At 40.8% G+C, this 14,693-nt stretch overlaps 1 protein-coding gene across 6 annotated transcripts in view; it reads right to left on the bottom strand.

Moving 5' to 3' along the window:
• The window catches only part of nid2a (nidogen 2a (osteonidogen)), a 208,028-nt gene that overhangs the window by 14,494 nt on the left and 178,841 nt on the right, over positions 1-14,693 (bottom strand). For 5 of the 6 annotated variants that reach the window (XR_011593109.1, XM_070879213.1, XM_070879214.1 and 2 more), the window contains 6 exons: positions 14,117-14,286; positions 12,167-12,296; positions 11,056-11,227; positions 10,359-10,516; positions 10,030-10,153; positions 4,301-4,413 (listed from right to left, as the gene is read on the bottom strand). Coding sequence is in view for 5 of the 6 variants with exons in the window: in XM_070879213.1 (XP_070735314.1) it covers positions 4,301-4,413; positions 10,030-10,153; positions 10,359-10,516; positions 11,056-11,227; positions 12,167-12,296; positions 14,117-14,286 (867 nt within the window). In the remaining variant the exon portion in view is untranslated. Of the gene's footprint in view, positions 1-4,300; positions 4,414-10,029; positions 10,154-10,358; positions 10,517-11,055; positions 11,228-12,166; positions 12,297-14,116; positions 14,287-14,693 lie in introns of those variants that run through there. The other variant, XM_070879217.1, reaches the window with a different exon arrangement.

Raw genomic sequence — 14,693 nt, 5'->3', positions numbered from 1 at the left:
CTGCCAGAAAGGAAAAAAAAAGTTGGGTAAATGATGGACCTCTGTTAGAAATGCACACACTTCATTGCACATACCACTACGTTTCACTGAGTTTTAGCAATTGTAGCTGTTTTGAGACCATTTTTGGATTTTTAAATGAGAATCATCATGTTAATTGTAAAACTTATATCCTGCTATAATGTGGCAAGAATTTTGAGTTATTTGAATTAATTTCATATTTTCCCCATAATGTTTTTGACTTGCAAGAATTCTACCAAATGATCAGAGCTCCTACATACAAATTTGAGAATTCTACTCTGAAATTTGCTGAAGTGGTACTGGCATGAGAACTTAGCTGAGGAAGAACTTAAGAAAACTTGAGGTACTGAGTTAAAAAGCCATGAAACAATTTCAACATGCCACTAAAGATAAAAATAAGGAACTAATCAAATTATTCTGCCTATACAGGTCATGGAATCAATTCACTACACTCAATCCTGGAAGATAGAGGTAGATAACATTTAATGAAAAGGCACTGCTCTAATATCAAAACTTTAAAAAAAAAAAAAAAAAATTGTTTTACATCAATTGTCTTTGAACAAGCATATACATCCTTTAACGGTATATTGATGCAGTGCTATGAGCTAAAACTAGGAAGTTTGTCTAAAAGCAATACTTTTCTATCACTGATGCTTTAAGTTAAAGGAGTATTATCATCACCACTGGTGTTGGGCAAGCATTTTAGTGTTGGTATATGTGATGCAACTGAGAGCTCAGATGATGCCATGTGACTCGGCCAGGTCAAAAATAAAAAGTTTGTACAAGTATTGGCATTGCCTCACAAAAACTACATTTCAAAAACTTAGAATGTTTTCAGCTTGCATTTGCGCAAGAATATTAGCTGGTATACCAGAACTCCCTGCTCCTTTAAATGATTCCATGGAATCTTTCAGGGCCACTTGAGCAAGCAGACGGAGCCTTGCCTCATCCCACAATATCAGTACAGGTATTCCCTCCATACTGCACTGAAGTGTTGGCCTAGATTATGTGCTCAAATCCATATGAGGCTTGAACCCATGGGCAGAGAAATCAAAGGGCCACATTACAACATAATTCTAAAAGGACAAAGAGTGTTTTTAAAAAAAAAAAAACACGCCTGAAGGCTGTGTGTCTCAATGCGAGGAGCATTTGTAATAAGGTGGATGAATTAACTGCGCAGATTGCTGTTAACGGATATGATGTAATTGGGATTACGGAAACATGGCTTCAGGGTGACCAAGGCTGGGAACTCAACATCTAGGGGTATTCAATATTCAGGAAGGATCGACAAAGGAAAAGGAGGTGGGGTAGCGTTACTGGTTAAAGAGGAGATTAACGCAATAGTAAGGAAAGACATTTGCTTGGATGATGTGGAATCTGTATGGGTAGAGCTGCGGAACACCAAAGGGCAGAAAACGCGAGTGGGAATTGTGTACAGACCACCAAACAGTAGTGGTGAGGTTGGGGATGGCATCAAACAGGAAATTAAGGATGCGTGTAATAAAGGTACAGCAGTTATCATGAGTGACTTTCATCTACATATAGATTGGGCTAACCAGTGGAGGAGGATTTCCTGGAGTCTATAAGGGATGGTTTTCTAGACCAATATGTCGAGGAACCAACTAGAGAGCTGGCCATCCTCGACTGGGTGTTGTGTAACGAGAGAGGATTAATTAGAAATCTTGTGCGAGGCCCCTTGGAGAAGAGTGACCATAATATGGTAGAATTCTTCATTTAAGATGGAGAGTGACGCAGTTAATTCAGAGACTAGGGTCCTGAACTTAAAGGTAACTTCGATGGTATGAGATGTGAATTGGCTAGGATGGACTGGCGAATGATACTTAAAGGGTTGACGGTGGATAAGCAATGGCAGACATTTAAAGATCACGTGGATGAACTTCAACAATTGTACATCCCTGTCTGGCGTAAAAATAAAACTGGGAAGGTTGCTCAACCGTGGCTAACAAGGGAAATTAGGGATAGTGTTAAATCCAAGGAACAGGCATATAAATTGGCCAGAAAAAGCAGCAAACCTGAGGACTGGGAGAAATTTAGAATTCAGCAGAGGAGGACGAAGGGTTTAATTAGGAGGGAAAAATAAAGTATGAGAGTAAGCTTGCAGGGAACATAAAAACTGACTGCAAAAGCTTCTATAGATATGTGAAGAGAAAAAGATTAGTGAAGACAAATATAGGTCCCTTGCAGTCAGAATCAGGTGAATTTATAATGGGGAACAAAGAAATGGCAGACCAATTGAACAAATACTTTGGTTCGGTCTTCACTAAGGAATACACAAATAACCTTCCGGAAATACTAGGGGACCGAGGGTCGAGTAAGGAGGAACTGAAGGAAATCCTTATTAGTCATTTTCCAACATTCTATCGATTCTGGATCAATTCCTATGAATTGGAGGGTAGCTAATGTAACCCCACTTTTTAAAAGAGCGAGAGAGCAAACAGAATTATAGACCGGTTAGCCTGACATCGGTAGTGGGGAAAATGTTGGAATCAATTATTAAAGATGTAACAGCAGCGCATTTAGAAAGCAGTGACCGGATCGGTCCAAGTCAGCATGGACTTGTGAAAGGGAAATCATGCTTGACACATCTTGAATTTTTTGAGGATGTAACTAGTAGAGTGGACAAGGGAGAACCAGTGGATGTGGTGTTTTTGGACTTTGAAAAGGCTTTTGACAAGGTCCCACATACTAGATTAGTGTGCAAAATTAAAGCACATGGTATTGGGGGTAATGTATTGCTGTGGATAGAGAACTTGTTGGCAGACAGGAAGCAAAGAGTAGGAATAAACAGGTCCTTTTCAGAATGGCAGGCAGTGACTAGTGGGATACCGTAAGGTTCAGTGCTGGGATCCCAGCTATTTACAATATACGTTAATGATTTAGACGAAGGGATTGAATGTAATATCTTCAAGTATGCAGATGACACTAAGCTGGGTGGCAGTGTGTGCTGTGAGAAGGATGCTAAAAGGACAGGTTAGGTGAGTGGGCAAATGAATGGCAGATGCAGTATAATGGAGATAAATGTGAGGTTATCCACTTTGGTGGCAAAAAAAGCAGATTATTACCTGAATGGTGACAGATTAGGAAAAGGGGAGGTGCAACGAGACCTGGGTGTCATGGTACATCAGTCATTGAAAGTTGGCTTGCAGGTACAGCAGGCAGTGAAGAAGGCAAATGGCACGTTGGCCTTCATAGCGAGAGAATTTGAGTATAGGAGCAGGGAGGTCTTAGTGCAGTTGTACAGGGTCTTCGTGAGGCCACATCTTGAATATTGTGTACATTTTTGGTCTAATCTGAGGAAGGATATTCTTGCTATTAGGAAGTGCAGCGAAGGTTCACCAGACTGATTCCCGGGATGGCTGGACTGACATATGACGAAAGACTGGATCGACTAGGCTTACATTCACTCGAATTTAGAAGAATGAGGGGATCTCATAGAAACATATAAAATTCTGACAGGATTGGACAGGTTAGATGCAGGAAGAATGTTCCCGATGTTGGGGAAGTCCAGAACCAGGGGTCACAGTCTAAGGGTAAGGGGTAAGCCATTTAGGACCGAGATGAGGAGAAACTTCTTCATCCAGAGAATTGTGAACCTGTGGAATTCTCTACCACAGAAAGTTGTTGATGCCAGTTCGTTAGATATATTCAAAAGGGAGTTAGATGTGGCCCTTACGACTAAAAGGATCAAGGGGTATGGAGAGAAAACAGGAATGGGGTACGAAAGTTGCAAAAATGATCTGCCATGATCATATTGAATGGTGGTGCAGGCTCGAAGGACCGAATAGCCTACTCCTGCATCTATTTTATATGTTTCTTCTGATTCATGAGTTCCACTAACTGATTAGATTGTCAAGACCTGGCTTTGCAAATTCTGCTTTGAAAACTCCCTGCACAAGCCCTTTAAAGTTCTAACTCAAATGATGACTTCTAGCAACAAAAGATCAAACAGCATTGCCCTGTAATACTATTTTTAACTAAGTTTTAATTATTTTTGTTTTTAAAATTCTGGAATGTTTAAGTATAGGAGGCTACAGTAAGTCTAGAATATGTTTATACATGATCTGCACCAGCAAAGCTTTAAATGGGAAGAAGCATTACAAATAGAATATGGCTATGACTTTACATTAGACCTTTTGGAAACCATAAAAATTGCTTTTAGAGCACAATGCTTTGAGGAGGATTAATATTACAAGGCATAGTAATTCTAAATTGAACAATTGTATTTCCTGGCAAAAAACTTCCAATTTTGTATCTTCCATACCATGTGGACAACGGGGGTAAGCCACAGTTATTCCGTACAAATGCGATCGTTGATCAGGTAGGTACTCATCAGTAATCTGGCTGCCATCTTTAGTTACAACTATAATTCCATCTCTGAAAAGCAAGATATTGAAGTAATGTGAACACAATCAAAACTGCAAAATCTTAAGTATGGAGTAGCTGCGAAGGAGAATTAAATAGAGTAGTGGATACCAATGAGCGTCTAATCTGAGTTAACTTTTGCTCTTGTGAACCCATCAATTAAGATTGCTGCCTTGAAATTACTCTCATGTATAACATCTTTTGTTTATTCTGGTCTTTAAAGGGAGTGCTGGAGGCTACTAAAGACATTGTAGGAAAATATTTTTTTACATCTCTGGATCAGGAGTGCTTATGCTAACTGCCCTATGGGCTTGTCTGCTGTATCTGCCCTCCTGCATCTCTATGTATTTGAGCTTGTGATGCTCCCTAAGCGCAATGATAATCCTTAGTCCCCATCCCCTTCTCCATTTGCGCACCAGTGGAACCAATCTTACTATTTACCCACAGTACCCCAGGTTTCACTCACCCTTTTACTGGCTGCTCCTCTCAGTGCCAGCCCCACTCACCGCATTGCTGCTGCGGCTTCTGGCTCTCTTGGAGATACGGGGCCCAACCCCATTCTTCCATACTGCTCCCAAGTCCCCATTCTTGACCCTTAGTCCTTCCTTTCCTGAGTCCACATCCTTGAACTGCATTTTCCTCGACTTCCTCTTTCCCCTAGCCCCCACTTCATAGTCTCTGATGCGCTCACCAAACCATCTCCCAGACCCTATACGCTTGTCTCCCTGCACCATTCCATGCTGGTTGAGGGCGTCGTGCTGCAATGTACTCCCGGGCTGAGAGAAGCAATGCCCGGGAGATGTGTGATCCTGTTCTAGAAATACAAAGGCAGCAGGTGCATGGGTACATCACGTCCTCCAAATTCCACACCATCCTGACTTGGACATATATCACTGCTCCTTCAGCAGCGCTGGATCAAAATCCTGGAACTTACTAACCAACAACATTATGGAACACCTTCACCACATGGGCTGCAGCGGTTCAAGAAGGTGGCCTACCACCTTCTGTAAATGTTGGTCCTTTAGAGGACGAGACTGGGGAATTAGTAATGGGGAACATAGAGATGGCAGAAACTCTAAACAAATATTTTGTATCAGTCTTTACGGTAGAGGACACTAACAATATCCCAACAGTGGCTAGTCAAGGGGCTATAGGGGGGGAGGAACTTAACACAATCACTAAGGAGGTGGGACTAAAGGCAGATAAATCCCCTGGACCTGATGGCTTGCATCCTAGCGTCTTAAGAGAAGTAGCAGCAGGGATTGTGGATGCATTGGTTGTAATTTACCAAAATTCCCTGGATTCTGGGGAGGTCCCAACAGATTGGAAAACTGCAAATGTAACGCCCCTATTTAAAAAAAGGTGGCAGACAAAAAGCCTAACATCTGTGGTTGGGAAAATGTTGGAATCTATTATTAAAGAAGCAGTAGCAGGACATTTGGAAAAGCAAAATTCGGTCAGACAGAGTCAGCATGGATTTATGATGGGGAAGTCATGTTTGACAAATTTGCTGGAATTCTTTGAGGATGTAACGAACAGGGTGGATAAAGGGGAACCAGTGGATGTGTATTTGGACTTCCAGAAGGCATTTGACAAGGTGCCTCATAAAAGGTTATTCCACAAGATAAAAGTTCACGGCGTTGGGGGTAATATATTTAGCATGGATAGAGGATTGGCTAGCTTAACAGAAAACAGAGTCGGGATAAATGGTTCATTCTCTGGTTGGCAACCAGTAACTAGTGGGGTGCCACAGGGATCAGTGCTGGGACCCCAACTATTTACAATCTATATTAGTGACTTGGAAGAAGGGACTGAGTGTAACATAGCCAAGTTTGCTGACCATACAAAGATGGGAGGAAAAGCAATGTGTGAGGAGGACACAACAATTTGCAAAAGGACATAGACAGGCTAAGTGAGTGGGAAAAAATTTGGCAGATGGAGTATAATGTTGGAAAATGTAAGGTCATTCACTTTGATTTTTTTCTGCCAAAGAGCAGGTTATTATTTAAATGGAGATTGCAAAGTGCTGCAGTACAGCAGGACCTGGGGGTACTTGTGCATGAAACACAAAAGGATAGTATGCAGGTACAGCAAGTGATCAGGAAGACCAATAGAATCTTGGCCTTTATTGCAAAGGGATGGAGTATAAAAGCAGGGAAGTCTTGCTGCAGCTATACAGGGTATTGGTGAGGCCACACCTGGAATACTGCATGCAGTTTTGGTTTCCATATTTATGAAAGGATATACTTGCGTTGGAGGCAGTTTAGAGAAGGTTCATTTGGTTGATTACGGAGACAAGGGGGTTGACTTATGAGGAAAGGTTGAGTAGGTTGGGCCTCTACTCATTGGAATTCAGAAGAATGATAGGTGATCTTATCGAAAGGTATAAGATTATGAGAGGGCTTGACAAGGTGGATGCAGAGAGGATGTTTCCACTGATGGGGGAGACTAGAACTAGAGGGCATAATCTTAGAATAAGGGGCCACCCATTTAAAACAGATGAGAAATTTCTTATCGGTTGTAAATCTGTGGAATTCGTTGCCTCAGAGCTGTGGAAGCTGGGCCATTGAATAAATTTAAGACAGAAATAGATAGTTTCTTAAACGATAAGGGGTTATGGGGAGCGGGCGGAAAAGTGGAGCTGAGTCCATGATCAGATCAGTCATGATCTTATTGAATGGCGGAGCAGGCTCAAGGGGCCGTATGGCCTACTCCTGTTCCTATTTCTTATGTTTTCAGAAAATTAGGGATGGGCAATTAATGCCGGCTTTGCCAGTGGTGCCCACATACTGAGAATTACGTTTTTTTTTTATAATTCTGTCCATTAAGACTTTGGTGTTTTTCTCCACCTACAACTTGCATTTATATAACACCTTTTTTAATGTAGAAAAATATCCCAAACTATTTCTTAAGAGCGCAATCAAAAAATGGATGCAGAGCCTAAGAAGATATTGGAATCTATGACCAAAAATATGTCCAAAGAGCTGGGTTTTAAGGAAAGTCTTAAAGGAGGAGAAAGAGGGGGATTAGGCATCTGAAAGCAGAGCTGCCAATGTGGGGCAAATGGCATATTTGATTATACCCACTCCAGCTTACCACGCTTAACATTTCATATTAAGTTCACATTAAGGTCAGAGACTAGGGTCCTGAACTTAAGGAAAGATAACTTCGATGGTATCAGATGTGAGTTGACTAGAATAGACTGGCAAATGATACTTAAAGGATTGACGGTGGATAGGCAATGGCAAACATTTAAAGATCACATGGATGAATTTCAACAATTGTACATCCCTATCTGGAGTAAAAATTAAATGGGGAAGGTGGCTCAACCGTGGCTAACAAGAGAAATTAAGGATAGTGTTAAATCCAAGGAAGAGGCAAAAAAACGGGCCAGAAAAAGCAGCAAACCTGAGGAGAAATTTAGAATTCAGCAGAGGAGGACAAAGGGTTTAATTCGGAGGGGAAAAATAGAGTATGAGAAGAAGCTTGCCGGGAACATAAAAACTGACTGCAAAAGCTTCTATAGATATGTGAAGAGAAAAAGATTAGTAAAGACAAACGTAGGTCCCTTGCAGTCAGATTCAGGTGAATTTATAATGGGGAACAAAGAAATGGCAGACCAGTTGAACAAATACTTTGGTTCTGTCTTCACGAAGGAAGACACAAATAACCTTCCGGAAGTACAGTTGGTCTCGTGAGAAGGAGGAACTGAAGGATATCCTTATTAGACGGGAAATTGTGTTAGGGAAATTGATGGGATTGAAGGCCGATAAATCCACGGGGCCTGATAGTCTGTATCCCAGAGTACTTATGGAAGTGGCCCGAGAAATAGTGGATGCATTGGTGATCATTTTCCAACAGTCTATCGACTCTGGATCAGTTCCTATGGACTGGAGGGTAGCTAATGTAACACCACTTTTTAAAAAAGGAAAGAGAAAACAGGTAATTATAGACCGGTTAGCCTGACATCAGTAGTGGGGAAAATGTTGGAATCAATTATTAAAGATGAAATAACAGTGCATTTGGAAAGCAGTGATAGGATTGGTCCAAATCAACATGGATTTATGAAAGGGAAATCATGCTTGACAAATCTTCTGGAATTTTTTGAGGATGTAACTAGTCGAATGGACAAGGGAGAACCAGTGGATGTGGTGTATTTGGACTTTCAAAAGGCTTTTGACAAGGTCCCACACAAGACATTGGTGTGCAAAATTAAAGCACATGGTATTGGGCTAATGACGTGGATAGAAAATTGGTTGGCAGACAGGAAGCAGAGAGTTGGGATAAACGGGTCCTTTTCAGAATGTCAGGCAGTGACTAGTTGGGTGCCGCAGGGCTCAGTGTGGGACCCCAGCTATTTACAATATACATTAATGATTTGGATGAAGGAATTGAGTGTAATATCTCCAAGTTTGCAGATGACACCAAACTGGGTGGCGGTGTGAGCTGTGAGGAGAACGCTAAGAGGCTGCAGAGTGACTTGGACAGGTTAGGTGAGTGGGCAAATGCATGGCAGATGCAGTATAATGTGGATAAATGTGAGGATATCCACTTTGGGGGCAAAAACACGAAGGCAGAATATTATCTGAATGGCAGCAGATTAGGAAAAGGGGAAATGCAACGAGACCTGGGTGTCATGGTACATCAGTCATTGAAAGTTGGCATGCAGGTACAGCAGGCGGTGAAGAAGGAAAATGGTGTGTTGGCCTTCATAGCTAGGGGTTTTGAGTATAGGAGCAGGGAGGTCTTCCTGCAGTTGTACAGGGCCTTGGTGAGGCCTCATCTGGAATATTGTGTTCAGTTTTGGCCTCCTAATCTGAGGAAAGACGTTCTTGCTATTGAGGGAGTGCAGCGAAGGTTCACCAGACTGATTCCTGGGATGGCTGGACTGACATATGAAGAGAGACTGGATCGACTGGGCCTTTATTCACTGGAGTTTAGAAGGACGAGAAGTGATCTCATAGAAACATATAAAATTCTGACACGACTGGACAGGTTAGATGCAGGAAGAATGTTCCCGATGTTGGGGAAGTCCAGAACCAGGGGACACAGTCTAAGAATAAGGGGTAAGCCATTTAGGACTGAGATGAGGAGAAACTTCTTCACTCAGAGTTGTTAACCTGTGGAATTCCCTTCCGCAAAGAGTTGTTGATGCCAGTTCGTTGGATAGATTCAAGAGGGAGTTAGATATGGCCCTTATGGCTAAAGGGATCAAGGGGTATGGAGAGAAAGCAGGAAAGGGATGCTGAGGTGAATGTTCAGCCATGATCTTATTAAACGGTGCTGCAGGCTCGAAGGACTGAATGGCCTACTCCTGCACCTATTTTCTATGTTTCTATATTCCTGATTTCAAGCAACAAATTAAATCCCTTTTAAAATAACTTATGGACATTGTTTTAACAATGGTTTCTGGCAGATAAATTCCAAATTCTAGCCCCATTTTGTATTTAAAAAAAATCAAACTTAGTAACTGCAGGTCTGCTGAGAAATTAACAGTTGACTACTCACCAGTTGACCAGGATTGCTTCCCTAATTTTTGGTTCTGACAAATGTCCATCAGTCCAGTATAAGCAGCATTTAAGATATACTTGCATGTAAATTAAAAGTTCCATTAGGTTTTGTTCCTACCTTCTCCAGTCTGTGTAGTAAAAGTGATTTGAGTAGGCAACAATACTAAAGGGATAATTTAGACCACTCTGCACCACATGCCTTCCTGTACCATCTGAAAATATGCACTCCAGGTCTTTGGTTCCTTTTCATTCCAATCATCAATGAAAGCAAGTGTAATAAGAAAGGGAGTTAGTATTGAACAGCAAATTTCAAAAGTGGAATTCCTCAACTTTGTTTCATTCATTATGACCAAAGACATGTCTTAAAACTAGCTTTAATACCAACTAATTTGATCCTTTTAACAGGTTGCCTTTAAAAGTAAAATCCGCTTAGCCTATGAAACATACCGGCATCAGCCCAACATAGTTGTGAGGAAAATGGGTCAAAAGTCAACCCATTGGGCAATCCAATGTCATTTTTAACCAGCACCCTTCTGTTAGTTCCATCTACATGAGAAGTCTCAATTTTAGGTGCTTCACGATTCCAGTCTGTCCAGTAAAGGTTGCTGGAGGGAAACCAGAAGAGCGTAAGAATTAATACAAACAAGTTTGAGTATCTAATCTAAAGGCCATGAGAGCCTGTCATTTAGCATTTACAAAACAGACCATTATCCTTTTGAGGCCACCTTAAAAGGAAACATTTGCTGGCCCCAGACTTTGTTTAATTCTATTGGAACTTTGCTAGTAGTCATTGAGGCATTCTGCACAGATTAATTTAGTGCAATGTAAATGTTCTTTATCCTAAAAACCGTGGAAGTATTTTAGATCTATAATATAGGTACCACCATCTGTGCAACATGATGCCATATCATGTAATTTGGATTGCTGTCATATGTTGACATCTTTGAAAAATCCTGCTGTTTGCTTGACTACTTGTAAAAGCTATAATCATGCTGTCTACATAGGCTAGATATGTATGCCCAATTGGAAAGAAAACACTTTAGATATTTAAAAATTGTTTTCTTCTGGAAAACTCAAGATAGAAGTGCTAAAATAAGTTTTTTTTTTAAGCTGTAAAAACTGGACAGCTCCAGATGAAACCTACCCACTAAGAGAGTCCACTACTACTGCTCTGGGATTGACCAGATCAGTATCAACAAGAACTCGCCGTTGAGATCCATCCACTTTGGCAATTTCTATTTTATCTGATCCACTGTCAGTCCAAAATATGTTTCTGCGGAGGTAGTCTATGGTTAGTCCTTCAGGACTAGTCAGTCCTAAAGTAGAAGCAGAAGTACAAAGAGGAGGTATAAATTATTTAGTATCCATCCGACAATTTAGTAGATGTGGTAATTAGCCGGTGTAGCTGCAACTTATGTGTCAACTATTTTCAATGGGAAACATCTTGGAACTTAAAAAGTTATCTAACACAGTATGTTCCATATGTAAAGGTAGTAGCACTCTGGATTTCATTTACGTAGTTGTGCTTGTTGCGAGTTGCACAACAATGAGCCTGCATCGTAAGGGAAATATTGTATCATAATTTGGGAAACTAAGGAAAAGTGGTAGAGATAAGAGAAAGAAAACATAACTGCTATTTTCTCTATCCGCTCTCGTGAATCATGTTGGGTAAAATTCCACAGGCTTCCAATTGACCATTCTTCTCAACTGAGCCTGGGCTCTGAGTCTCAGGTTATTCAACTGAGACTTGATCCTGTCCTCATCCTGTATTTACACACATGCACTTATGGCAGGGATCACTGGAAACTGTTTAGGAGTGGGACCACTAGCCAATTATTTATTTACTTATTTATTTTATTTCTTTCCCTCCATTTCCAGGATTGTAATGCTCCATCACTACTCAAGCTCCATCAGCTAATTCAGCACAGATGAGGGATCACAGCTGATGTTTTAACATTCTTTTGAAGGGGGGATATATTAATGTGTTATTAATGTAAAAAAAAATGGCCATTTTAATTTGTATTGTAAGAAACACTAGCACAAATAACAATGGGGCAAGGGAGGCACAACCAGAAAGTTGAAGAGCATTTAGAACTCCACTTCCACCTGCCTGCCCATGTCCCACCCCTTAAGAAGAATGGAAAGTTTTGGGGGGAAGTTTACAAGATATAATTTTCTTCCTACATTCATGATTTTTGTTCTCATCTAATGTAAAAGGACAATAATTTTCATTACCCAAATGAATGAGAACTCACCCGAATTAATGATAATTTCTGGCTCAGCGCCAGGTTCTAAACTAACTCGATTAATAGTTCGGCCAGCAACGTCTGTCCAGTAAACCATCTTTTCCCTGCAGTCATAATCAATACCAATAACAATTGAACCCTTGGAAGGGAAAAATAAGACAGAAGAAAACAGTTAATCATCTAATAGACCAGCAATCAGAAAATTCAAAAAAAGTGAACCCAATCTGGTCAAGCTTACAAATCTGTCTAACAGCTGGAGGACCTCAAATGTGAACACGATTACATAATTTTCTATAGCTCTGTTTAGTAGCATTGTTTGGTGTTATGTCTACTTTATCCAAGTATAAAGATAATTTAATGTGTTAAACATTAATTAATCTAAAATAGCAGCTATTTAAACACTATTAGACCATTGTATAGAGGCAAACTTAAAATATAGCAGCAAAGGAGACATTTAAAACTGTGCTCATGAAAAAAAAATACTCTAGCATGTAAATGGCAGCAGAAATTGAATTACGTTAATGTTTTCTGTAATGGATACACACAAGTTGATTCACAGAATTTAGCATTGCTAATTATATATTGCAATGTGGTAATGATTTATTAATCGTTTTTTAAAAAACTCTGCAGATATTGTCAATGCATCTGATCACATAGAAGGGAACTGGCAGCAGTTACATAACATACATTTCAGCTCTCTACTTCTGGCTTGCCTGCACATGTCAGCAATGAACACAGAGCAATTCACATCATGCAGAAAGGCCATGACCATTCCCTTCATTTCCCAGTATCTTTCATCTTTGGATTAAGCACAGAGAAGACCTCAGTGAACTCGGGTCAAGTATGCACTGATTTACTACATCAACAAAGTAGTCAAAACTCATGACCCCAAAATCCCTGGGTTGGGAGAGAACATGAGTCTCATTTCTCCCCGGGGCCATCTGAAATATAGGAGAATTCTGCCTCATTATACTGGACCTTTAAATTCTGGTCGAGGGAGGGGGACATGCGTGGATCTCCTACCCACTCCCTCACCCCTGCTCCATGTCAAGGGAGGTATGTTGGGTGGAATTCCTGAACTTCCTTAGGAAATTCCTCCTTTTACACCCTTAAAAGAACCCAGTGGAACTCATGCCAGTTGAGATCAGATATCTAGAATAAGGTAATTCCAGGTGGGATGGGATGGTTTATTTTCTTTAGTGGCAGAATGACTCCAATGGGAGCTGACGAATGAAAACATTTTTTCTTTGGCTCATTGGGTCCTCAGGCAGAGCACAAAGATGCTGGTTCTCCTTATGAGGGCAGAACAGGTCAAGCTGGGGCAGGTGCCGCTGAAGCAGGTGTCCCTGCAAGAACCAGTCGCCTGACTTGGCTATGCAAGTGATCCTGTCCCCAAGATTTAGGAAAAGGTCTTGGGGTCTAGGGCTAAGGTGGGTGGGGGTTTCACTCAGCTGGCAGACCAGTCCCCCAGGAATTTCAGGGCCCATCGTTTAACGCCGGCTCCAAGGACCTGAAATATCTTAAAGAATTAAAAAAGATAAAATTACTTTCAACAAATTGTAACACAGAAAAGGCAACTTTCCTGCATTACAACTGTCTCTAATGGTCAAAAGTAATTCATTGGTTGTAAAGCGCTTTGAGGTCATGAAAAGTGCTATATAAATGCAAGTCTTCCTTTAAACTTACCAGTTAACATCTCTGCGTTCACTTCTCTCACTTACATCAGCTGTACTTGCCACTAATTATGCTTCAATTCATCTCATTTGCACAGTTCTATTAATTTCCCTGTTCCAGTGCTTGATCTAATTTATTTTATATGTATGGGTGTAATTTAGTGGTGTTGAGCCATTTACACTTGCCAAAAAATGAAAATAACCTGATCCCACTTTCCCCCTTCCCAAGTACTAAAACTATCTGGGGCTATTCCAATGGATAAACTTATAAAAATAGATACTTTACATGAAGAGCTAACAGGCTCTTGGCTCCCTCTTTGTTTAGCTGAGTACCATTCAAGGGCAGGTACCCAATGTGCTGTCCCTGAGCATATAAAAGGAAGGTACCCGTGGGTGGAGGAGTCACAACAGGCGCTGTAGTAGGTTGTATAATGGGAGGTGCAACAGTTGGTATACCTGGTAAATTCAAGGGGGAAAAAAAATCATAAATCTTTAGGATGAATTCTAAATTTTTATAAAAGTACGATGGTTATAATGCAGTCTTTCATCAAAAGGCAATTAGTAAGAACAATTCTGAATAACCAATACAAACTGTGGCTTTGTTCTATTGCTATCTTTAATACTGCATATTTTTCATATTTGTCAGCCGTGGCTCAATTTGTAGCCTTTGAGTCAAAAGGTGCGTTCAAGCCGCACTCCTGAGACTTGAGCACAAAATCTCGTAGACACTTCAATGCAGCATTGAGGGAACACTGCACAGTCGGAGGTGCCGTCTTTTGGAGGAGACATTAAACCGAGGCTCTGGCTGACCTTTCTGGTAGACATAAAAGTACTCCTGGCACTATTCAAAGAAGAGTTAGGGG

This window comes from Pristiophorus japonicus, chromosome 4, assembly GCF_044704955.1.
Source record: "Pristiophorus japonicus isolate sPriJap1 chromosome 4, sPriJap1.hap1, whole genome shotgun sequence".
Taxonomy (NCBI): Eukaryota; Metazoa; Chordata; class Chondrichthyes; family Pristiophoridae; genus Pristiophorus; species Pristiophorus japonicus.
Note: the sequence above shows the minus strand (reverse complement) of the source record. Positions and strands in the feature narration are given on the sequence as shown.